The sequence below is a fragment of the Anopheles marshallii genome, chromosome 2, assembly GCF_943734725.1.
Source record: "Anopheles marshallii chromosome 2, idAnoMarsDA_429_01, whole genome shotgun sequence".
NCBI classification, from domain to species: Eukaryota; Metazoa; Arthropoda; class Insecta; order Diptera; family Culicidae; genus Anopheles; species Anopheles marshallii.
The window spans coordinates 43,877,315-43,898,388 of record NC_071326.1 but is presented as its reverse complement, the minus strand read 5'-3'; the positions used below and the strand labels follow the sequence as shown (position 1 = coordinate 43,898,388).

At 47.8% G+C, this 21,074-nt stretch overlaps 8 protein-coding genes across 8 annotated transcripts; 3 read left to right on the top strand and 5 right to left on the bottom strand.

The window, feature by feature from the left end:
• Positions 1-1,286: 1,286 nt before the first annotated feature.
• On the top strand, positions 1,287-6,759 carry LOC128719481 (cytosolic carboxypeptidase 6). The gene is made up of 6 exons (XM_053813105.1): positions 1,287-1,347; positions 1,444-1,509; positions 4,736-5,229; positions 5,306-5,674; positions 5,746-6,061; positions 6,158-6,759. The coding sequence occupies exons 1-6, from the start codon at positions 1,287-1,289 to the stop codon at positions 6,757-6,759; spliced, it is 1,908 nt and encodes a 635-aa protein (XP_053669080.1).
• Positions 2,372-2,909, bottom strand: LOC128719482 (histone H3.3A). The gene is made up of 2 exons (XM_053813106.1): positions 2,616-2,909; positions 2,372-2,500 (listed from the first exon to the last, which is right to left on the bottom strand). Exons 1-2 carry the CDS (start codon positions 2,895-2,897, stop codon positions 2,372-2,374), a joined length of 411 nt encoding a protein of 136 aa, XP_053669081.1. The 5' UTR covers positions 2,898-2,909.
• Positions 6,760-6,793: 34 nt separating the features above from the next.
• On the bottom strand, positions 6,794-7,816 carry LOC128707606 (NADH-cytochrome b5 reductase-like). Its single transcript, XM_053802565.1, has one exon. The coding sequence runs from the start codon at positions 7,814-7,816 to the stop codon at positions 6,794-6,796; it is 1,023 nt and encodes a 340-aa protein (XP_053658540.1).
• Positions 7,817-8,103: 287 nt separating this feature from the next.
• On the bottom strand, positions 8,104-8,985 carry LOC128708678 (RNA transcription, translation and transport factor protein-like). The gene is made up of 2 exons (XM_053803658.1): positions 8,925-8,985; positions 8,104-8,804 (listed from the first exon to the last, which is right to left on the bottom strand). Exons 1-2 carry the CDS (start codon positions 8,983-8,985, stop codon positions 8,110-8,112), a joined length of 756 nt encoding a protein of 251 aa, XP_053659633.1. The 3' UTR covers positions 8,104-8,109.
• A 446-nt stretch (positions 8,986-9,431) lies between these two features.
• Positions 9,432-9,713, top strand: LOC128708765 (uncharacterized). Its single transcript, XM_053803745.1, has 2 exons — positions 9,432-9,588; positions 9,646-9,713. Exons 1-2 carry the CDS (start codon positions 9,432-9,434, stop codon positions 9,711-9,713), a joined length of 225 nt encoding a protein of 74 aa, XP_053659720.1.
• A 68-nt stretch (positions 9,714-9,781) lies between these two features.
• Positions 9,782-10,732, bottom strand: LOC128708774 (RNA transcription, translation and transport factor protein-like). The gene is made up of 2 exons (XM_053803753.1): positions 10,546-10,732; positions 9,782-10,473 (listed from the first exon to the last, which is right to left on the bottom strand). The coding sequence occupies exons 1-2, from the start codon at positions 10,604-10,606 to the stop codon at positions 9,782-9,784; spliced, it is 753 nt and encodes a 250-aa protein (XP_053659728.1). The 5' UTR covers positions 10,607-10,732.
• Positions 10,733-11,879: 1,147 nt separating this feature from the next.
• LOC128718003 (uncharacterized) lies at positions 11,880-12,652 on the top strand. Its single transcript, XM_053811678.1, has 2 exons — positions 11,880-12,435; positions 12,510-12,652. Exons 1-2 carry the CDS (start codon positions 11,880-11,882, stop codon positions 12,650-12,652), a joined length of 699 nt encoding a protein of 232 aa, XP_053667653.1.
• Positions 12,653-13,381: 729 nt separating this feature from the next.
• LOC128718002 (TATA-binding protein-associated factor 172) lies at positions 13,382-19,771 on the bottom strand. Its single transcript, XM_053811677.1, has 5 exons — positions 19,761-19,771; positions 14,512-19,671; positions 14,293-14,433; positions 13,987-14,230; positions 13,382-13,918 (listed from the first exon to the last, which is right to left on the bottom strand). Exons 1-5 carry the CDS (start codon positions 19,769-19,771, stop codon positions 13,382-13,384), a joined length of 6,093 nt encoding a protein of 2,030 aa, XP_053667652.1.
• Between the last annotated feature and the right edge of the window lie 1,303 nt (positions 19,772-21,074).

Below are 21,074 nucleotides of genomic sequence, written 5' to 3'. Positions count from 1 at the left end.
GTGTAGCAACACTACTGATAACCACAAGAACAACTATGAAATACAGCACCGTTAGTTCGCTTTATCGTGTGAATCATTCCACCTAACGGAGTAGAGCAAGGATGTAACTGATGTCTACCTTTATCAGAACCACTTAATCCGCGACTTTTGTGCGCGAGGCTTACCCATCGCATGTTAAATGCAAATACACACTTCGTCCTTTTTGCTAGCACTCGTCGGGTGAAACTTTTTCAAATTGATTCCCACAATGAACAGCGCTGTGTAGCGCACTAGAGTTCAACATGCTGCAACGACGGGCCGGTAGTAACTGCCACTTCCTAAATTCCTGATGGTAATCACACATTGCCCTGTAACGGACGCGATGTTAGTTTATCGCACACACGGCAACTCCTTAGAAACGGTTGCATTCGTCCGAAAAATTGGACCTAGCGTAAGGAGTTACCCGATGTGCCGGGAAGGGGTACCGAGGTTCCTCATTAACTCGAAGCGACTGGGTAAAACACTATTGGCGTGCATCGTCAGCAGAACCTGAGCCTCGCTTCGTTCCGAAGTTGTACGGAAAATGTACATGCATTCTATCGCGCTGTTCTACTACTCCATGACGTCACGCACGGGAACCGATTCACACCCATGGGTGGGCAATAGAATATGCACATTATGTTTGATAGACAGGCAAACGCAAACGAGACCCATAACCCATAACGTCTAAGTAGGCTTTTCACCTTAAGGCCACCCCGTGTCTAATGCCTCAAGTGCAGGAGGTATCATCACACGGACGGAATATGGAGACTTATGGTCCTGCGTCGATTCGTATGCAGACGTTACATTACGCCCAGGTGTGCATTATGGGGTGCTACACTTCACATAGTGTTGTCTCGTGGTCGTTTGCCATTGCCATCATCGGGTGGTAATGGCCGTGAGTGTGCGATGTGTGCGGTTTTTGCCACCTTGCTTGCTTCCATCATCTCCATCTTTCCATCTCTTGAACCACAACCCCCGCCGATGGTCGGTTTCCAAGCGCCACTGCTCATGAGTATCCTTCCTGCTTATTCTTGCGTATAACTGAGTTTTGTCCGTTGCAGTAACAGCACTGTAGAGTCTTCGATACACCAACAGACCCGGCGAGTTGCCTTAGGTGAGATTTCAATCTGCTTCAACGCTTCAGTAACCTGTACTCATTCGATCCTGACGGATCTGGGTGTGTTCCGTTGCGTGGTGGGCAAATTGGTTTTATCGACGTGTACCCCAGAAAGCCTCAGACATACACATACACACACACACACATTATGAATCCGGATGCGTGTGATCCACTTGCTCATACGAGCATGTACCAACGTGCGGAAGAAGGTGTTACTAGGAAGTGCTTCCGGTCTTTTCGTTTACTCCACTAACTTTCTACAGTGTTCTAATGTATGTGTTGATTTTCTCGTTTTGTACTCACAGATAGCGACGATAGTGATGGAGAGGGCGGTCTAGGAAATGTGAGCCGTGTAATTGTTCGACCGCCAGGTAAGTGCATTTCGACTTTGGCTTTACTTGAAGTTTTGAATGAACACTCCGTTGAGCACAAGACCTCTTTTCTAAAGGCACTGTTGTAAATAACTAGCTGCAAGTGTAATTCCATATCAGTTACAAAGACCAAGAACTGAGGCCTAAATACTGCTAACTCAGTAGGAAGTTGAGAAGCGTGTGTGATAATTATTCTCTATAATGATTAAAACTTCAACCTGATCTTGCATGCTCTTTAATCGCTTTTTTCGTCTAAATTCGGATCAGAAATCAATGAAATAGTCACGTGTTTTTTTTTTGGAACAGACAGAGATAGAGAATCTACGTCTCGAATGTGTACTGTGTTAAATTCATTTTATTACGAATTACTGTCAAACGGGCTACTGCAAACATTGACAAATTATGATTTTCCATTGCTTTTCTTTGTGTATTGAGTGGTCTGTTTTTTCTTTGCAACACACATGTTTTCACCGGCTATTGCAGAAGTAGCGAAGAAATGCAGAATATATCGGGTTATTATTGTTATTGTAGTGTGGTTAATGTATTCTCATGACCGTTGCGCATTGTGCTGCTGCATAATCCTCAAAATGTCTAGGATCTAGAGATCATCGTCGAATGATCTTCCGCTGGCTGGAATGAAGCTGCACCAAAAACCATTCTAAGCTAGCTAGTGGAGAGATCTTTCCAATCGAACGAACGATCGTTGATTTTTCATGTTTTTTTTGCAGAATACTCCAGTATTCTTTTGTGATCGTGTTTTGCCTTGTACGAATAGTATGTGTAATGTTTTGTTTAAAGTATATAATAAAACGTTGTTGTTACTAATGTAGATGTTGTAGTTTATTATAAATGTAAAAGCTTTTTAAGCGCGTTCGCCTCGGATACGACGCGCCAGCTGGATATCCTTGGGCATGATGGTAACCCGTTTGGCGTGGATGGCGCAGAGATTGGTGTCTTCGAAAAGACCAACCAAATAGGCTTCGCTTGCCTCCTGAGTAAGGGACAGAGGGAAATAAACAATATAGAACACAGGTTAGATATATTGGCGCTTACGTATGTGTTCAGGTGAGATGCCATAACTGAATATAAACATCAAACAAACGTACCTGCAGCGCACCGATAGCGGCCGACTGGAAGCGCAAATCGGTCTTGAAATCTTGGGCGATTTCACGCACCAAGCGCTGGAACGGCAGCTTACGGATCAGCAACTCCGTCGACTTCTGGTACCGACGGATTTCACGCAGAGCCACCGTACCAGGACGGTAACGATGCGGCTTCTTGACGCCTCCAGTAGACGGGGCACTCTTACGGGCGGCCTTGGTGGCCAGCTGTTTACGCGGAGCCTTTCCTCCGGTAGATTTACGCGCTGTTTGCTTGGTACGTGCCATGGTGATTTATTTTCGTCTGGGGGGAAATTCGGAAGAAAAAAAACACACATTATTAGTTATTGCTGCTGGAATACGAGGTTTAAGGGAGGAATATTCCATTGCATCCGACAAACATTCTCTCGCTCTCGGATATTGTCGCTCTTTTAGCAGAAAGGAAGGTGCAAAACCGGTTTCTCCTTCTCGACCATCTCCTCTAGGTGGGTCGTGAGAGGGGGAGGCATGCGCATTAGCGCTCCCCGCCAAAAACTTGAGAAAATCAATAACCAAGCCAAACACTTTGCCTAACATGAAATTATTTACAGCCTACTGCACTTAAAGCAGCATAAATCCAAGATGTCGGTTATCGTTTGATTAAATGCGCAAACAAACATATCAATATTACGTAAAATATAACGAAGAAAAAACAAGCAAAGTGAAAAAAAGTTCAAAAACGAATTGAAGCAATTAAAATTATAATTTAAAACATACAATATAGTTAATTTTAGATAATACACAGATTTGCAAAAAACAACAAATTAACTAAAAAAATCACTTATTTTCAATAATACGCATTTAGCCAATCTTCCGTCCATCCAAACTAAATTGTATAAATTATTTACGTTGAATTTACTCGGACAACGAAAACAGTCGAAAAATTCCACCAAAACAAAAAATAATCTCTATTTATAATGTTCAGAAACATTGTTTTTAAACGGTTTACACCACGATTTCATCAAATCTCATCACTTTTGTCACACAAAAATGAATTTGGAACATTCAAAACATAATAAAATTCCATCTCTTGCTTGACCATCATTGGCCTTCTATACTTCCAGCTTAGTAGCGCTGCCACACAACAAAATGGCGTCGTTGGTGGACCACCGCGCGCGAGATCGAACATTTATTGCTGCACTACTTCTTTTCTTTCATCGCGCGCGCATCACCGTCCACACCGTGTCAAGCTAAATGAGAGTGCTTCGTCGAAAAACGCACATTGCGAAGCATAACTAACTTCTTTCTTCATCAGCATCATCATATCTTTTTGCCAAACAGCACTCTGTACGCGTTTAAGGTTTTCACTTTCGATTCACTTGAACTTTGCAGCGCGGCACTGTTCTTTGCGTACATTTCCACGAAACAAAATCTTTTGTTGGCCCTTGCGGAGCGCTAGCGCTACCGCTGGGGGCCGCAAAACTCTGGGACAGCATGATGGCGATGGGGGCTGCTTACCTCTCACTCTTTTCAAACAAAACAATTGCAGCTCACACACAGGGAGACAACGCTTGAATTCACTTCTACTCGCGAAGAAGACCCGAACGGTAATGACGTGTTGGTGTGTACATTGGCTTTCTTGGCACTGCAAGTGTTCACACCAACACACACGCCGACGGTACCTGCGGTCTCTTTCGCGCACATTACGTGTGAAGCATCGTTGGTGGGAGAGCTAGTGTACTCGCTCACGCTCTCCCGCGCTACACAGTAATCAGTTAGCAGTGTGTGTAGCAGGTTTATCTTGGGAAGTGTGTCTTTGCTGAGTCTTTTCTGCGCAATCGTTTGCGTTGTAAATCGGTTATGAAAATACCTTATCAACGGCATTTTAACAAAAAGAAAACAATGGCACAAAAGATTTTTTTTATGATTCTTCAAACTAACAGAAACAATTTTTAATTTGCTTCGCCTTTATATTTTAATAAACACTCATATATTACCAGAGCTCTAAATAAGTGACCTACTGTACTGACCAACGATCCTAAATATATTAAAGGATATAAAGTCAAACGGGAACCAGTGCAAGTTCCTGAGCTAAATATCCAACATCCAACCAACTTAACTATGTCTTCTGTTTACCATCCTTTTAGGACACAGCGGAAAGGCTAAACGTGGTCACCTATGCTTCGATGCAGCGTTCGAAACCGGAAACCTGGGCCGGGTTGATCTGGTCGGAGAGTTCGAGTATGATCTGTTTCTGCGTCCGGACACATGCAATCCACGGTATCGGTTCTGGTTTAACTTCACCGTGGACAACGTGAAACAGGACCAGCGAGTTATATTCAACATCGTCAACATGAACAAAAGCCGGAACCTGTTTAAGGATGGCATGACACCGCTGGTCAAATCAACCAGCCGCCCCAAGTGGCAACGATTGCCCCGGTGCGAGGTATTCTACTACAAATCGCCAGTACATCAGAACCACTATGTGTTGAGCTTTGCCTTCGGGTTCGACAAAGAAGATGAGGTGTACCAGTTCGCACTTACCTTCCCCTACTCATACTCCAAGATGCAGGCGTACCTGAATGCTGTTGAGCTCAAGTTTCCGGAAACCTTCGAACGGTCAACGTTGGGAATGAGTATCGTAAGTATCGTACCTTTATCTCGACGTTGGAGGTAGTGCATTGCGCTCCTTAAGAAAGTTATTCTTTCGACTGTAGCAAAATCGTAAACTGGAATTGATCACGTTCGACGATGTGAAGAAACCGGACAAGATGGACCCGAAGAATGTGATCCATATGGTTGTCATATTGGCCCGCATACACCCGGGCGAATCCCCGGCATCGTACGTGGTGCAAGGTTTGATAGAATTTCTAGCCGCCGCTAATCAACCCATCTCCAAGGCATTGCGGGAACACGTTGTGTTTAAAATCGTACCGATGCTCAATCCGGACGGTGTATTTCTCGGCAACAACCGTTGCAATGTGATCGGTCACGATCTGAACCGTTCGTGGAACAAGCTGTCCCAGTATACGCACCCAACGCTATCGGCTGTTATGAAGATGCTGAAGGAGTACGATAATTCAAGCGTTAGTGTTATCCTTGCTTAACTTCTCGTTGTGACAAATGCTGATGGATGTATTCTCTTGTATGTTGGCAGTGTTATCAAGTTGACTTTGTGATCGATATCCATGCCCATTCGAGCCTGACCGGGACGTTTATCTATGGTAGCACGTACGACAACGTGTACCGCTACGAGCGTCATCTAGTCTTCCCGAAGCTGTTCGCTACCAAGTGTGAGGACTTTTGCCAGGAGCACATGATGTTCAATGCGGACGATCGCAAGTCTGGTACGGCTCGGCGATACTTTGTCGAAGCGCTCAGCGACATTGTCAACACGTACACGCTGGAGGTGTCCATGTGCGGGTACTTGCTGAACGGTACCAATATTCTTACGCAGTACACGGAAGATGGATGTATGTATGATTGGCAAGATCCATCCAATATATCCCAAACCATACCATCTCTAGAACATCTTTAGTTTATGTTTTCCCTTGATCACTTTATTTCAGATATGCGAATTGGAAGAAATCTAGCCCGTACATTCCTGGAGTATTATCGATTCACCAACATTTTGCCCATTCCTCCAGTCGATGAACTACGGCCCCGGAAGGGTCGCCCTAGAACACACCGACCACGGGCCCGTTCAAAAACACGCAGCGAAGTACGTGTCCGGCCGAAAACGACACGTGCTTACGCTCCGATCAGCTACACAGATCTGTCCATCTGTTACGATAGTGCCACTTCGGAGGATGGTTCTCCGGTGCGGTATATGTACGGGCAGGGTAACGCCGGGTATGGCGGGTTCCGGATGCGTCCACTCATCCATCAGGATCAATTTTCACTGTCCAACATTCAGGCGGCACGGTTCAGCAATCTTGACTTCACGAGCGATTTTCGACTAAAGGTACCGAAAGTGAAAGGTACCGCACAGGAACCAAAAATGCCACCGATCGAGATGTTGAACATACCGCCCAAACCGCACCTGACGATTATCGACTTTAATCAACTAACGCGCGGTGGCCTGGATGAGGCAACCTCGGGCAAAACGATCGAGCGCGAAAAGGAAAAGATCCGACGGCACACGGTCAAATCGTCCTCACGGAAAGCCTAAACTGAACGGCAACCTTAGTGCGGTGTACCAGCTGCTAAAAAGTGTAACAATTTTCTATTTCCATCCTCTGTAGACTAGACTTGATAAACGCTTTAAACGGTTCCGTACCGCACAGCAATACGAGCAGTGATTGTTTCCCATCCGAAAATGGGCGCTCCAGTAGTCGTTCGATTTCTTCCACCTCTAATCGTCGATCGTAGATCGGTTCATTGTATCTCAATCGCATTGCTAGGCAGCCACAGTTTTGCTCCTTGGCCAGACATGCACAGGTACGCCTGGAAAGGAAGATGCTATATTTGAAGTTCCAGAATCCGGCTAGTGAGTGTAGTTCTTCGCGAAGTAGCACATTCGGGAGGTCCCGGAAGCATGCGCATAGCATCAAGCGAGTCTCATCTTCGTCATCGTCTAGAATCGCTCTCAGCGTGCTGTAGATCGGTGCTATGGCAACACCTTGCACGAATGCCACAACGTTACGATATTGATTGCGTTTCCACAGAAAATCTCCATAAACTCCCTTCCACTCGGTGCGCGATCCAACCGTGAGGGTTACGAGATAGCTGCTCATTAGACCGCCGGGATCCAGCTTTACCAGCACATCGAATGTGCCCTTCTCTTGGTCGAATGAAATCGGTGTGTAAGGGCGGCTGAAATATATGTCATCTTCGCTTTTATCGTACTTTTGTATCGGTTGCTTTGATGCTAACGTGATGCATTCTTTGTCGATCTGCACGGAATTCTTTTCACGCCAGGCTTGTAACAGATTATTTCCAGCACCCAGGCCCCAATTGTGGCATGAAGTTCTAAGCGTACGTAGCATTAAATGACATCCCGGAGGTACAATCAGACACTCTCGGTCGTTAGCAAACTTTGGATCATAACGAAATCGGAACCGGAATACATTCGCCGCAGCTTGAGTAATTGTTTCACACAGGAATTGTTTGTACGTTCGATCGAAAACGTTCGTAACATCGGCAGGAAACGTATGCTTTGTGGGTTTCACATCCAGTACACAGCTCGTACAGCCTGAACCGCAACATACCGGATCTTCGTCGCTCATGGGAATTTCAATCGCTTCGGTAATTTTCTTTCCTTTCGCCAATTTCTAAACTTTGCCCATTTTGACAGTAGCTGATGTTGTTTACATTCCTCCTCCATGCATTGATGCGTCAGCGAGCGTCTCACGCAACCGAGCACATTGCATTGCAGGAACTAACCAAAATCTCCAATTCCTGTCGGTTTTCAATCACAAAACCCGTTCCATTAAATAGAAACAATGATTGACCGGATTTTTATTAATTATAACATAGTTTAAGTATGTACGCAGTTGTACGTATCACAAGTATTGCTTCCTTACACACCCACCTTCCCCAGTGCCGAGTCCGTTTTCGGATCGGCGGTAACGTTCTGCACTGTGACGATCGTTTCGTTTATCGTAGTCTGCATCGAGCGCATGTTCTGTATCTGCAGCAATCGCAATATGTGGGCCGCCTTTTCAATATCCCGTTCCACGCCCTGGTTTCCTGCGGTGGTACTATTGTCGGTCCCAAATGCAAAGGGTTGTCCGGAGATCAGCGGTTCCTTCAGCGTTTCCTTGTTTAGACAATCGTGAATGACGCGTCCAGCGGCACGCAACGACACGAGATGATCCGGGTGATAGGCAATACCCAGTCGATCGGCCAGTTTGCGTGCGCCCTCCTCGAACTGAGCGTTGGTGAAATCGAGACTATCGAACGGGTTGGCCGATTTCACTTCCGGTGCGTTTGATTTTTTCTGCTCTTCTGCCTTCCGGGCACCGCTCAACGGCCGGTAGGTATCCACGTTGTCCGAATACTCCAACCGGACGGCATGCAAAAGCAGCCAGGTTAGTTGCTCTTGCCGCGTTACCAGCTCGTACGGGAGCCCAACGTCCGTCTTGTACTTTTCGTACGCCGGCTCCCAAATATCGACCGAACCGATCTGCTTCAGGTTTTCGCGACTTTCGATCGTGTAATGGCGTATTTTCTGATCCTCCAACCATGAGACCAGCGTGCGGAATTCCTTCAGATCTGCAAAAACAAAAAAAAAACAGGGCGTTTTAGGTTGGGGCGGGGGTTAATAGTCGCCGGTTTGTGCAGATCTGTTTCCGCACACTTTACGTTGCGAATTTGGTTGGCTTATGCGCGTACCATCAACATTAACTGGCTGGTTGCCAGTGTATTGCAGCGCGGACAGATATCGTTCAAACATTCTCGCCACGAAAAATTGCGAAACAAATAAAACACCGCTGGGGAGAATTTTCGCGTGTCTATCTGCACTTTGCGACTTGTTTTGTATTGTCTGCGGAAAGTCAAACAGGCCGTGGGATGAGCAAGCTTGTGTTTACACCGCCTAGTCGAATGGTCCAACAGGCGGCCCAAGGTGTATACATTGCAAAAAATCATTCTGCATCCGAAAATCCTATCTTTCTTCTGCTACCGAACACACAAGCCAAGGCAAAGGACTTCCTCGGAATAAGGATTTCACGAAAATGGGTAGTTTTTGGACTAGGACTCTTCAAATATAAAACGAAATTTTAAAGAGGTGAGGAGGTCGGAATGATGACAGATCATACTTTTGTTTGGATACAAATCAAATCTAAACATCAAAGAAAGATAGAAAATCCAGCCGGATTTGACCATAAAAAGGGGACGGAAATGACTGATTCCGTGATTTCCAATCGGCACAAGGACTGTATGCCCTGCCGACTGGTCAGCGGGTTCGGAGTGATCGGTATGGGAGTGTATATAGCGCTGCAAGGACAGAAACGACCGAACAAGCTAGGCCGGTACAGCATGTTTGGAATCGCGACCGGTACGTATGATTGCGTTTTTGTTTTTCGTTATAATGAATGTTCTTTTTTCTTTCCAGCCGCTGGAAGTATAGGCATTGCACGCTTGCTAGACGTTTACCCTTTTGGCGACAGATCGCACAAGTAGTTCGATTTACTGTTGTAAAATAAAAAAATCTCTCCCATATTACATTGGTTTAAAAAATTCAGCTACACTTACTTCATTCCCACCTTCCCCAAGCTGGTGTCCGTTCGTGGATCCGCCGTTACATTCTGCACCGACACAATCGTTTCGTTAATGGTCGTTTGTAGTTTACGGATGTTCTGGATTTGCAGCAGGCGCAATATCCTTGCGCACTGTTCCAACTCCTGGTCCGTTTCGAGTCCCATTCCGCTGCCCTGCTCGATCGGGTACGGTTGCCCGGTGATGACACGTTCCTTGAGGGCTTCTTTGTTGTACGCACTGCCGATAAGTTTTGCGGCCGCTTGCAGAGACAGCAGGTGATCCGGATGGTAAGCGATTCCCAACCGTTCGGCCAGCTTCCACGATCCATCCTCAAAGTCAGCGCTGGTAAAGTCTAGGCTATCGAACGGGTTAGTGGATAGCACTTCCGGGACGCTTGATCTCTTCGCTTGTTCGTCCATTTTCTTAGCCCCCGTCGTGGAACGGTACTGGTCCGCATTATCAGTGTACTCGAGCCGGATCGCATACAGCAGTAACCACGTTATTTCCTCCTGCTTCGTTTTCAGATGGTGTGGCAGTCGTATGTCTTTCTTGTACTGTTCGTACGCCCGGTTCCATTCGTCGGGCGAGTTGATTTTCCTCAACGGTTCCCGACCGTCAATGGGCAGAAAGCGAATCTTCTGATCCTCCAGCCACAGTACGAAACTTCGAAAATCCTTCGGATCTTTACAGAGCAGAGAGAGGCAGAAGTGAATGAAAACGTTCACAGGCAAACACAATCGAACAGAATACTTGCCATCGATGTTTAGCTGCCCTACACGAGGGTATTGAAGTGCAGAAAGATAACGCTCAAACATATCGAACCCAATTGCAAATGTAGCTACAATGTCTCTGCTGGTTGGTACGATAGTTCTCAGCGTCCTTATTTTTGTCACAGAATCCACCTCTTTCGTAAACAAACCCGAACAAGGTGAGTATACATAGGGTACAACGTAAACATATTTTTCCTAAAAATGAATGTTGTTTTAAAAAAATAAATGAAACACAACACAAACGTTGTAAAATTATGGAGATCACATCCAAACGCTTGCCACTGTCTCCATTGATACTACGTTCCACTACTATCTACTACACTTCGAAGGAGGGCGCCATTTCCAAACGACGAATGGAAAGTACTATCGCAATGTGGGGAATCATGATAATACGAATCCTTCCGGAATACGGTGCTTCAGCGAGTATGTCGTGTGCTCTCGACACCAGTACCCTGATTCGGATGTAACCGTACCGCGGGACATTCAGACCACCAGATTGAACCTCAAAAGTCTATAAACCAATCCAGCTGATTGGTCACTTTGGGTGGACATTTGAGCCTGTCGTCTATTTCTCACGTGTTCTCACATTGAACACGGTCCTAAAATAGTGATGAATTCCATTGTTTTCCACCTTACCATTCAAGTGGACGCATCATGATTCACGTTATCTCGAATGAAGAAAAAAAAAAATGGTTTTGTTTAAAAATAAAACTGAACTTCACACCAAGATTGAAAGTCATCCACTCTTTTTGGATTTCATTGTTGCTAAATTGGTCCTTCCCTAGAATACATTCGGCATTTCGGAACACTGATAAGCAAACGGTTTTTATTTCCACTACGTAAATGCAGATGGTAATAAACCCACATTTCGGCTTATTAACATCGTACCGTTCGTGGCGTTAGCATCACTCAGCTCCACATGGTTCCTTTGCATCTTAATCTAGCAAAGTAAATTCGGTTATCATCTAACGTATGTCAACACGAAAAAAGGAATATTGTACGCACCATATACCGGTCGCTATCGTTTGGGAGGATTTCCGGTACACCACCAACGTGGGGCGAGCGGTTAGAGTGCGGAGGACACCATTTCTTAAGTGTTGTTTTGCTACCCATAAAATCGATCGTTATCTAAAGACTAAAGAGAGATAGTAGCGGGAAGGGAGGGAGAGCGTTTTGCAAACTTTTGCTCGCACTAACTGCAGTTTTCAAAGATAAGCTACAATAGTGTGCCTTAAAAACGCGTTCCATTGTGAAAAGTCGTCTCATTGACTCGAATTAATCGCTACATTACGCACTTGCGCGAGGCGGAATCGAAATCATGGCAGATCGCCACCATCCAGCGGCTTGGGCTGCTATAATATGGCTTGGCTGTGCGTGTATTGCCACCGTTAGTGGGCACGGAATGGTGTTGGATCCGATCGCACGAGGATCACGATGGCGTTGCAATTCGGTCGCACTACCCAACTACACGGACAACGAGCAGTTTTGCGGTGGATTCCCGGTGCAGTGGGGTACGTACAACGGAAAGTGTGGTGTGTGCGGGGATAACTATGGCGATGCTCAGCCCCGTCGGCACGAGCTCGGAGGCCAGTACGGTCAGGGAGATATTGTGAAGCAGTATGTGCAGGGTAGCGTCATTGAAGCGAGAGTCCGTATCACGGCAAACCATCGCGGACACTTTTACTTCGATCTGTGCAAACTCGATGGTGGTTCGGAGGATGAGTCTTGCTTCAACCAGTTCCCATTATACTTAGTCGATGGAAGCCGGAACTGGTTGCTACCTTCAACGGAACCAGGAGAGTATAGTGTCAGTTTGAAGCTGCCTGATTCGGTCACTTGTAGTCATTGCATTTTTCGCTGGACATACGTTGCAGGTAAGTTTCCAAATGGAAATTCTCGGTGAATAATTACGGAGAGATAATTGTGTGTGTATTTGTGTTTCCGGCAGGAAACAACTGGGGATACTGTGAAGACGGCAGTGGCAGGCTCGGTTGTGGACCTCAGGAAACATTCAAAACCTGTTCCGATATACGGATAGCCGCCCCGAAGGATGTTATTCCCAGCTTCACTTACTGCACGAAAGCTGTATGAAATAATGTTCGTGTTTTTTAAACCTATTCATTATCCACTATTATCCACTAACAAGTCCTGCAAATAAAGTTATTAAAAAGAAGTACATTTAATTTAGTTTAAATGAATTAATTTCAGTTGTTAAATTAGTTTCGAGTTCCTTCTAGTTTATGTCGCTGTGATATTGAACTCTGGCCGCATAAACCGCACGATGAAATATCCATCCCAATGTACTCACGAAACTCACTCTTTATTCTAGGTGTTTAAATACATAATTTCCAGTTCTTCCCATTGCGCGGGGAAACTTACAAATGTACGACATGCAGTGGCAACTAGTGTGTTGTATACATTTAAAGTTCTAGAGATAGATAGTAAAATATAAGTTTACGTTTCTTCCACCACTCCCCAACTCTACAAACGATCTGCTCTGTTTTTTTTTGTTTGGGATGGAAATTCAAAACGAAAGAAATAATTTGTTAAGAAGATAGCTGTAGCGATAGCGGAAAATAATAGTAGTATAACTTAGCTAACACAAACGCACATTGCATGAGATGTGATAAGAAGTACTCCTGCGTTTCTCCCTAACTCTAGGCATTTTTCACTCTATCATCTTACCATGTTTGATACTATATTCCCCCGTTTCCTTGCTATGACCAGATACACACACACACATCATATGCGCCATTTCCCGTTGGTAGCAGTTGGTTTGTTGAGAATGACTGTCCCGTGCTAGGCGGTGGTTTATCTCAGCTACTGCTGACGATTTTTTTTCAACCCTTCCAGGAACTGCGACAGATCGTACTCCTCGTGGTACTGGCTATCGTCCCACAGCTCCGGTAAGCTTTCCAGAACCGTCTTAATAGCTGTCCCACTATTACCGTTCGCTTCCAGTTCGGCGACGGGTGCAGCAGTCGTTCCGCTATTGTTTGCCGCTGAAGAACGTAAACGTCTGTCTGAACCGGATGGTGCAGCAGTAACCGCACCGCGCTGCTTGCCACTGTCATCCGCAAGTGTGAACAGATCGAGCAGCTGCTCCGTACCCATCGTATCCATCGAGGCGTTTTCGTCACTGACGACCGTGTTGGCCGTGAGTAGCTTAAACTTTTGCAGGCCCATAATTTTCTCCTCGAGCGATTTGCGCGTTATCAGCCGGTACACGTTGACGACCTTTTTCTGACCGATTCGGTGCGCACGGTCCATCGCTTGCAGGTCCTTCATCGGATTCCAGTCGTGCTCGACGAAGATGACGGTATCGGCACCGGTGAGATTTAAACCGAGACCACCAACCTATGCAACAAAAAATAGAGAGTTGATTCATGGGGAGCATAATTCACACCACATGATCCTGCATTTACCTGTGTTGTTAAGAGCAATACATCGATACTGGGATCACCGTTGAACTTAGTTACGATGTGATGTCTCGTGCTAGGCGGTACACTGCCATCCAGCCGCAAATACGACACGGCCGGAAGGTGCTTCTTCAGGAGATCATTTTCGACGATGTCAAGCATCGCCTTTAGCTGGCAAAATATTAGCGCACGGTGTTGATTCACCGACACATCCTCATTCGTACCGATGCCACAGTCGAGCAACAATTGTCTAAAACGAAAGCACCATCATAAGTAAATCCATCCACTACTCCTTTGCCCCCCCCGACTCACTTTAAGACGGGAAGCTTCGCCGAATGGTCAATATCGTCCATAGACGAGCCGTTGCGCGTGAACTCGCCCACAATCATCTGATATTCCGGATGGGATGGAGAAAGTACCAGCTTTGGATGATTGCACACATTTTGCAGGTATCTGAAATGGGTGAAACTCGATTAACAATCACACAATACTTTCCAAAGCCTTTGTCGGGCGCACAAACAACACACGCACCTTAGTGCCTGGAAAACGTGTGTCTTCTTGTTGGCCGGTCCCGCCATCTGCCCGTCGATGTTCTCTAAACATTCACGAATATCGGACGAATGCAGATGCATTCGGCTAAAGTCTTCGTACAGCCGCTCCTGCAACGGGCTTAACTCACACAGCAAATCTTGCGTTATCTTTGGCGGTAGATCAGTCAACACATCCTCCTTGACACGTCGCAGCAGGAATGGCAGCACTTGCCGATGCAGTGCTTCCATTGCGAGCGCACCCGCTTCCTGCTCCTTTGGTGAACTCTTCGGATCCCGACTGGCCAATATGGGCCGACTAAACCTTGTGCTAAATTGTTTCTCTGTGCCGAGAAAGCCCGGCATTAAGAAATCGAACAGGGACCACAGTTCCAGCACGTTGTTTTGTATGGGCGTACCGGATAGTATCAACCGATGGTTTGCCACCAGCTGCTTAATCGCTTTCGAGCTTTTCGTGCGCCCATTTTTGATGATGTGTCCCTCGTCCAGTATGCAATAGTTCCAGTGTACCGAGCTGAAAAACTCTATATCCTTCCGCACGATATCGTACGAGGCCACGATTAGGTTGTAGGTACCAAGCTTCTGCCGCAGCTGCTCCCGATTGCCCGGCAAACCAACGTAATGGAGCGGCCGCAGGAACCGACTGGGCAGGAACTTTTCCACCTCGTACACCCAATGCCCGGTCAGCGTCGGTGGACATATGACGATGCTCGGCAGCTGTGCACAATGCGCCTCCTGGCTGCGCTGATGGTGATCCGCCGCGAGAATGCAGATCGCTTGCAATGTTTTCCCGAGACCCATGTCATCGCACAGGATGCCGTGCAGTTTATAGCGGTTCAGGAACCACAGCCAGTTCACGCCAGATTGCTGATAGCTGCGCAGTTCCGCATTGATCTTCACCGGTATCTCGAAGTCTGGGATGGTTTTGGGAGAGAACAGATACTCCAGAAACCGTCGATCTTTCATTTTGCGTTGGCGAAGATCCTCGGAAAGGTTACGCGTGCCACCACCGTCCGACGCCAGTCCATCTAGCGGCATCAGCTGGATGAGCGTGGCGAAGCAATGCGTCGAAACAAGCCTTACCGATTGGTCCGGATCACTCATGCGGCCGAGCAGTGGCACCACTAGCAGCACCACATACGGTACAATCTCGAACTGCAGTCGGTTAACTATGCATGTAATGGCTTCCGCAGCGCCTTGCCTCTTAATGACACTTTCGATGCAGGACAGCAATGGTACAACGTCGTTAATGACCAGCGTCATCACAGTTGCCGCGTCAATTGCTGCCAGCGTAGCCAAACACCGTCCAACCATGTGCCGGATACCTTTCAGCGGATGGCGTAGCAGAAGGCATAGCTTTGGCAGCAGCTCAAAAAGCTCCTTGTGAAGGGATGCGTTCAAATAGGGAGCGGACACTTCCAGCAGCTGCAGGGACGTCATAAAATCGTTCGTATCATCCTGTGCAATGACGTCGAGCGCCAACCGATCGATGTATGTGTCATCGACGCGGGATTGAATTTTATCCAGCAATAGCTCCCACACAATGGGCAACTTCTGGGGCAACTGTGACCCAAACTGGGCACATATCGTCGTAATGGCTGCCGTTGCACCGAGTCGCTGGGTCCGTGCGTGTTTTCGCTGCGTTTCTTCACTCTCGGACGGACCTAAAAGCTCATCCAGTGCTGCATTGGTGCTGTTCGACGAACTAGCAGACGACGATAGGTCAAGCGCTGCTGCCACAGTGCTAGCAGCCGCAGGTCTGCCCGGTCCACGGGACGACCCTCCACTGGACCCACCGGATGTGCCGGTATTTTCTTTGCAGCGCTGATTCTGCTTGGCGAGCGTCAGAATGCCATGGTAGGGATTAGAATCCTCCGTGTTTGCTGGGTCGAAGTGCTGCAGTTCCTGGTCCGGACACAGCACACGAGGCGTAAACTCGGTATCGCTCTTGAGCAGCGTGCAAAGGTTCGTGACAATCTTACTGTTCGGGCATGGCGTTCGTGTGATGACCTGGTCGAGCAAGTCGCTTAAATATTTTGCCGAAAGCCGTTGCAGCAGTTCACATTCTTCGCGCTTGATCGATTCCATCAGCGGTTTGACGACGGGGTTCAGCCGGTCCGGAAGACAGCGCAAACTGACGACGGCCCCGGACACCGACGACTGGGTGCTGATGTGCAGTGTAGTCTGCTCTAGTGCGGTGGCGGAATGCGAACCAAGTAAACTGCGGCGCCGATCCTCCAACAGTTCGGCCACCTTTGGCTTGAGGCAGTATTTGGTGCGCATCTCGTCAGCCGACCATCCGATGGCGGTCGCTATTTGGTAGATTTGATCAAGCGTCAGCACCTTCAGCTGTTCGTACTCGGCCAGCTGTACCTTGTGCTGTTTTAGCGTGGCCATATAGTCACGGCATTCTTGCAACAGGCGCGTGAACAAGATGCCCACCTCGTCGTAGTACACGTACTCGTTTAAGCAGGCGCGCAATCGTTCCTGCAGCACCGGCGGCCCCGGCTGAATGGTTGTGTCAAACGAACACCAATATGCAATGACGAGGCTGCTGATCAGACGCTGAAGGGCCGATCGGGATTGAAGGTATCCGATCAGCACTTTGGTATAGCAATCGATGGGACTTTCCATCTCGGGTGTGTAGGTGACGCCAGGCGCCGGCAGCACAAGGTACCGAGACAGCACACCAATCATCCGGGCGGCTTTGCACCGTGCCCGAACCACATTCTTTTCCCGTACATCGAGCGGCACGGTTTCGGCACCACCGAGGAAAAGTTTCTGATGCAGTGAGCCGGACGACGAAGACGAGGATAAATGGCCGCCACCTCCTCCGGCTGCTCCACCCGTGTCAAAGGAGTCGAATTGACGGGGTCTTCGTTCACGATTGCTACCGCTCTGGTGGTGGCTTGGTTTAGCGTAGATCAGCGATCCCGGGTCGAACGCTAACCGTACCGGTTGCATTGCGAGACACAGCCAGCTGGATACGTACGGGCAGGACGCGTGCAGTAGCGCGGACAACTCCGCATTCACAACCAGATTGTTCCACACATCTTCCGCGAGTGATTGAATGTCCTCCACATGCTCAACGAGCACACGCTGAAAAATGTGTCGAAGGGCCTCCTGCAGCAGTGGCGGTGGCCAATCTTTAACACCGAAATTTAGCCCCAACTTCGACTCTTCCGAATCGGGCACGGTAAGCACAGCACTATCCGCCGGTTCCGATTTGCCATTGGAAGAAGGTGGTGTTGTAGAGCCTCCGTTGGTTCCCTCTCCGGTAGAGACTGATGTAAGTGTTTTTAACGTCTGTAACGTGGAACGCCGTACGGAAGAGCTGCAGTGACTTAGGAAGGGCCAAAGCCGTGGTACCAATATCGACATTGGTTCCATCTGTATCCAGCTAGATGCGGATGGCAGGCTTAAAATGGATGCGAGCAGTCCCATGAAGCTGTTGCAGGCTGAAGCCAACTCGTCCTGATCGAGCAGCAGATCCCATAGGAGCTTCACGATGTGTGATACCTGTGCCCGGCTCAGTAGCTTCGGTAGCCAGGTAGCGATCGGGATAAGGGTAGATGCTGCAACGGCACCCACATCATCAACCGCATCGAACAGCCCCGTCAGTACATCGTTAATGATGACGGGCAAGAACGTTTGTATTAAATCTTCCCGTACAACCAGCATGTACTTGATACCTAGCAGACCGCCGTGCCGGACTTCCCATTCTTTCTGCTTCACGAACGTCAACAGTATGGCAACCGTTTGGTGCACTTTGGCTAGCGGTAGCTGACGTAGAACCGTTCCAAGCACCTGGGCACATGTTTCACGGACCGGCGCTACCACCTGGTCCGACACGAAGTCTCCAAAACGATCCAATGCCAACACGCACAGCAGACGGAGGGTGGCGTCTTCCAGCCATAGCTGGTGCTGACTGTCCATTTCCGATTTGGTCATGTATATACTTCTACCACCACCGTCCGCGTGCGATTTAAGCAGCTCACGCAAAGCCGTTGCCGATCCGTGACGAGTTTCCCATCGTGGGCTAAATAAATCAAGAAAAAGTTTGGAGCAAAACGAATCCAGCGGCCAATCGGTGGCATCGACCCATGCTCCGGTCAGGTCGGGAACTGCCTCTCCCGTCCAGGTACCAGTCATACCCGATCCGACCCCACTAACACCTCCAGGGCCAGCAGATGTTGTGTTAATGATGTCACCTTTTTCCGTTTTAATGCGCTTTCGCTCAGGCTCACCAGTATTTGAGTCTAGCTGTCCTGTGACTGCTGATGTCATATTGATTCCCAAACCGTTCGACCCATTTCCAGCAATCGGAGCAGCAACGACGACACTTCCACCCGTTCCTCCTCCTCCACCACCGACCGTACCGATCGGGGTTGGGAACGCTTGCTGCTGCTGACGTGCCTTCCGCCGGGCACGGTTTTTCTCCCGGCAGCTTAGCCCTTCCACCGAATCGGCGCGGTTCAATCGGAGTATCTCCTGTACCGGTACCAAACGTTCTCCGCTCGCACCCGTTTGATGATCCCGATTGCCCGACATTCCGCTTCCATTGTTCCGCACATCATCGAGCGTTACCAGCTCCTCGATGTTGAGCCCACTGCTTAGGCCAAGCTTTTCATTCAGCAATGCCCGCTGCCGGGCAAGCTTTTCCCGCAAATCCACCATCTCGTTTTCGTCCAGCGGGTCGAACTCAGTCCCTTCCGACCCCATCAACCGTGCGCCCTTAAATAGCACCGCATTCAGATCGAAATTATCGAACGAAAGTCGATGGTTGTTGTGGCCATTCCGGTTACTACTGCCATGGGTACTGGATGAATCGCACGACTTATCTTCCTCGTCATCATCGAGCTGTTCGGACGGTGTTTCCTCCTTTGTTTCTTGCTTCAGACTCGGCAATCCTTTCGGTTCCCATTGCGGCACGTTCGCAAGGATCGCTTGGACGGCTTGCGATGCAGCGATACGTGTATCCCAGCTATTGCTGTGCAGGTAGGCCAGCAGACGGTTAAGCAGATTGTGTAGCTCGTGCGGATGTAGCTTCTGTACTTCACCGATCTGTTTCGCCGCAGCCTTGCGCGTTACCGCTGCCGAACCAGACTCGAGCAAAATAAACAACCGATCCAATCTGTGGTAAAGAGGGAGGGGGGAAAACAACAGAACAGTTATTGCTTGGATGTTTGCTTTTGTTTTATCTATTTTCGAGAAAATAAAAAGAAAACTTACCTCGAAGTCATTTTATCTGTCTTTTATTCAGCTAGTAGTGTTTCTTCGATTTTCTTCATCAATTCTATTCCACTTCAAATTTTCATTTGACCAACATCAAGCGCAACGATAACCTGTGCAAAAGAAAGAAAAAAGAGATATCAATGTTCTACTTGAAGTTGCAAGATTAAAGCGATAAGATAAATAAAACATAATCCAGATAGGAATCAGTTCGCGACTCATTAACATACACTATCTGTATCTGTGTTTTTTTCTTATTTTGCAAAACGGTTCTCGAGCACCCGCGATGGAATCGCAGGGAAAAAGCGTCCAAACAACTCCAAGTGCAGATGCACACTGGTGAGCAGAGAACGATTCCACACACTGGCAGAATGCAGCGCCACAGAAAATAAAAAAGAATGACGCCAATCCTATATCAGTCGGGGAGAACATAGAACAACCATACATACCCATTGGATGGGGTGGTTTTGTGTGCTGAAAAGCGCAAGTGCAGTCTGGCTGGCGTCTGGCGCTACTGTGTCCCGGAATTCCTGTCAGCCTTCTGTCTCAGAACACGCGACGACGTTAGCGCCCTGGCTCGGTTCTAAAACCGGATGTGTACACCTTTCCACGATGTGCTGACAAGATTTTCCACGATGTCCTGGCAAGATTTTCCACACTGTGTGTGTGTGTGTTTTTTAATGTAAGAATGAGAGAGACGAGTGCTTCTGAATTGATTGGAGAATTCTCATTCCAATAGTTCTAAACCCTCTCTCTCTCTCTCTCTCTCTCTCTTTTTCTACTCAAAGCAGTGATGGTAGGCTAGTACAACAATTCTGCGCAGAACGGGACGTGTCTGTCGAAGGCCGTGAAGTACAGCGGCAACGAGACAGTGTGACAAATATCACACTATCGCCGGTGATCCATTGACCTCGGGAGCTATATGCACATGATTCGCGACAGTGACGTATGTGGGAGCCAAGGTGTGCCCTCTATATCCGGAGAGTGCTGGCGTTCCACAAAAAAGCACGTATGTTTTATCGGGTTTCAGGCCGGTTTTCTCCTGTTATAATTGGACATGAGATCATACGCTATTGTGTGGAGAAGCAGGGAAAAACAAAATGGAAACCGAACGCACACCACACTTCACCAATCAACATGAATTGGGGAAGCAGTTGGATTACTTCGGACCGTGTTCACTGCGGATACGGAGCTGCTGCTGACGGACGTCGCTCATAAATCAATTAACGGATGCTGCTGGTTCGGATAATCTCGGGCTCTTCTGCCATATTGACAACGCTGCTGACATTTCCATTTTATGGCCATTTCCATTAT

Coding starts and splice junctions, on each gene's coding strand:
- LOC128719481 (XM_053813105.1), top strand. CDS start 1,287: ATGAATCCGGATGCGTGTGATCCACTTGCTCATACGAGCATGTACCAA. Junction 1,510..4,735: donor TGTAATTGTTCGACCGCCAG/GTAAGTGCATTT, acceptor CCATCCTTTTAG/GACACAGCGGAAAGGCTAAA. Junction 6,062..6,157: donor GCAGTACACGGAAGATGGAT/GTATGTATGATT, acceptor ACTTTATTTCAG/ATATGCGAATTGGAAGAAAT.
- LOC128718003 (XM_053811678.1), top strand. CDS start 11,880: ATGGCAGATCGCCACCATCCAGCGGCTTGGGCTGCTATAATATGGCTT. Junction 12,436..12,509: donor TCGCTGGACATACGTTGCAG/GTAAGTTTCCAA, acceptor TGTTTCCGGCAG/GAAACAACTGGGGATACTGT.
- LOC128719482 (XM_053813106.1), bottom strand. CDS start 2,897: ATGGCACGTACCAAGCAAACAGCGCGTAAATCTACCGGAGGAAAGGCT. Junction 2,501..2,615: donor CCGCTATCGGTGCGCTGCAG/GTACGTTTGTTT, acceptor TCCCTTACTCAG/GAGGCAAGCGAAGCCTATTT.
- LOC128708678 (XM_053803658.1), bottom strand. CDS start 8,985: ATGTTTGAACGATATCTGTCCGCGCTGCAATACACTGGCAACCAGCCA. Junction 8,805..8,924: donor CCAGCCAGTTAATGTTGATG/GTACGCGCATAA, acceptor TTGTTTTTGCAG/ATCTGAAGGAATTCCGCACG.
- LOC128718002 (XM_053811677.1), bottom strand. Junction 14,434..14,511: donor CACGTTTTCCAGGCACTAAG/GTGCGTGTGTTG, acceptor CACCCATTTCAG/ATACCTGCAAAATGTGTGCA. Junction 14,231..14,292: donor GCGAAGCTTCCCGTCTTAAA/GTGAGTCGGGGG, acceptor CTTTCGTTTTAG/ACAATTGTTGCTCGACTGTG.
- LOC128707606 (XM_053802565.1), bottom strand. CDS start 7,816: ATGAGCGACGAAGATCCGGTATGTTGCGGTTCAGGCTGTACGAGCTGT.
- LOC128708774 (XM_053803753.1), bottom strand. CDS start 10,606: ATGTTTGAGCGTTATCTTTCTGCACTTCAATACCCTCGTGTAGGGCAG. Junction 10,474..10,545: donor AGGGCAGCTAAACATCGATG/GCAAGTATTCTG, acceptor TGCTCTGTAAAG/ATCCGAAGGATTTTCGAAGT.
- LOC128708765 (XM_053803745.1), top strand. CDS start 9,432: ATGACTGATTCCGTGATTTCCAATCGGCACAAGGACTGTATGCCCTGC. Junction 9,589..9,645: donor CATGTTTGGAATCGCGACCG/GTACGTATGATT, acceptor TTTTCTTTCCAG/CCGCTGGAAGTATAGGCATT.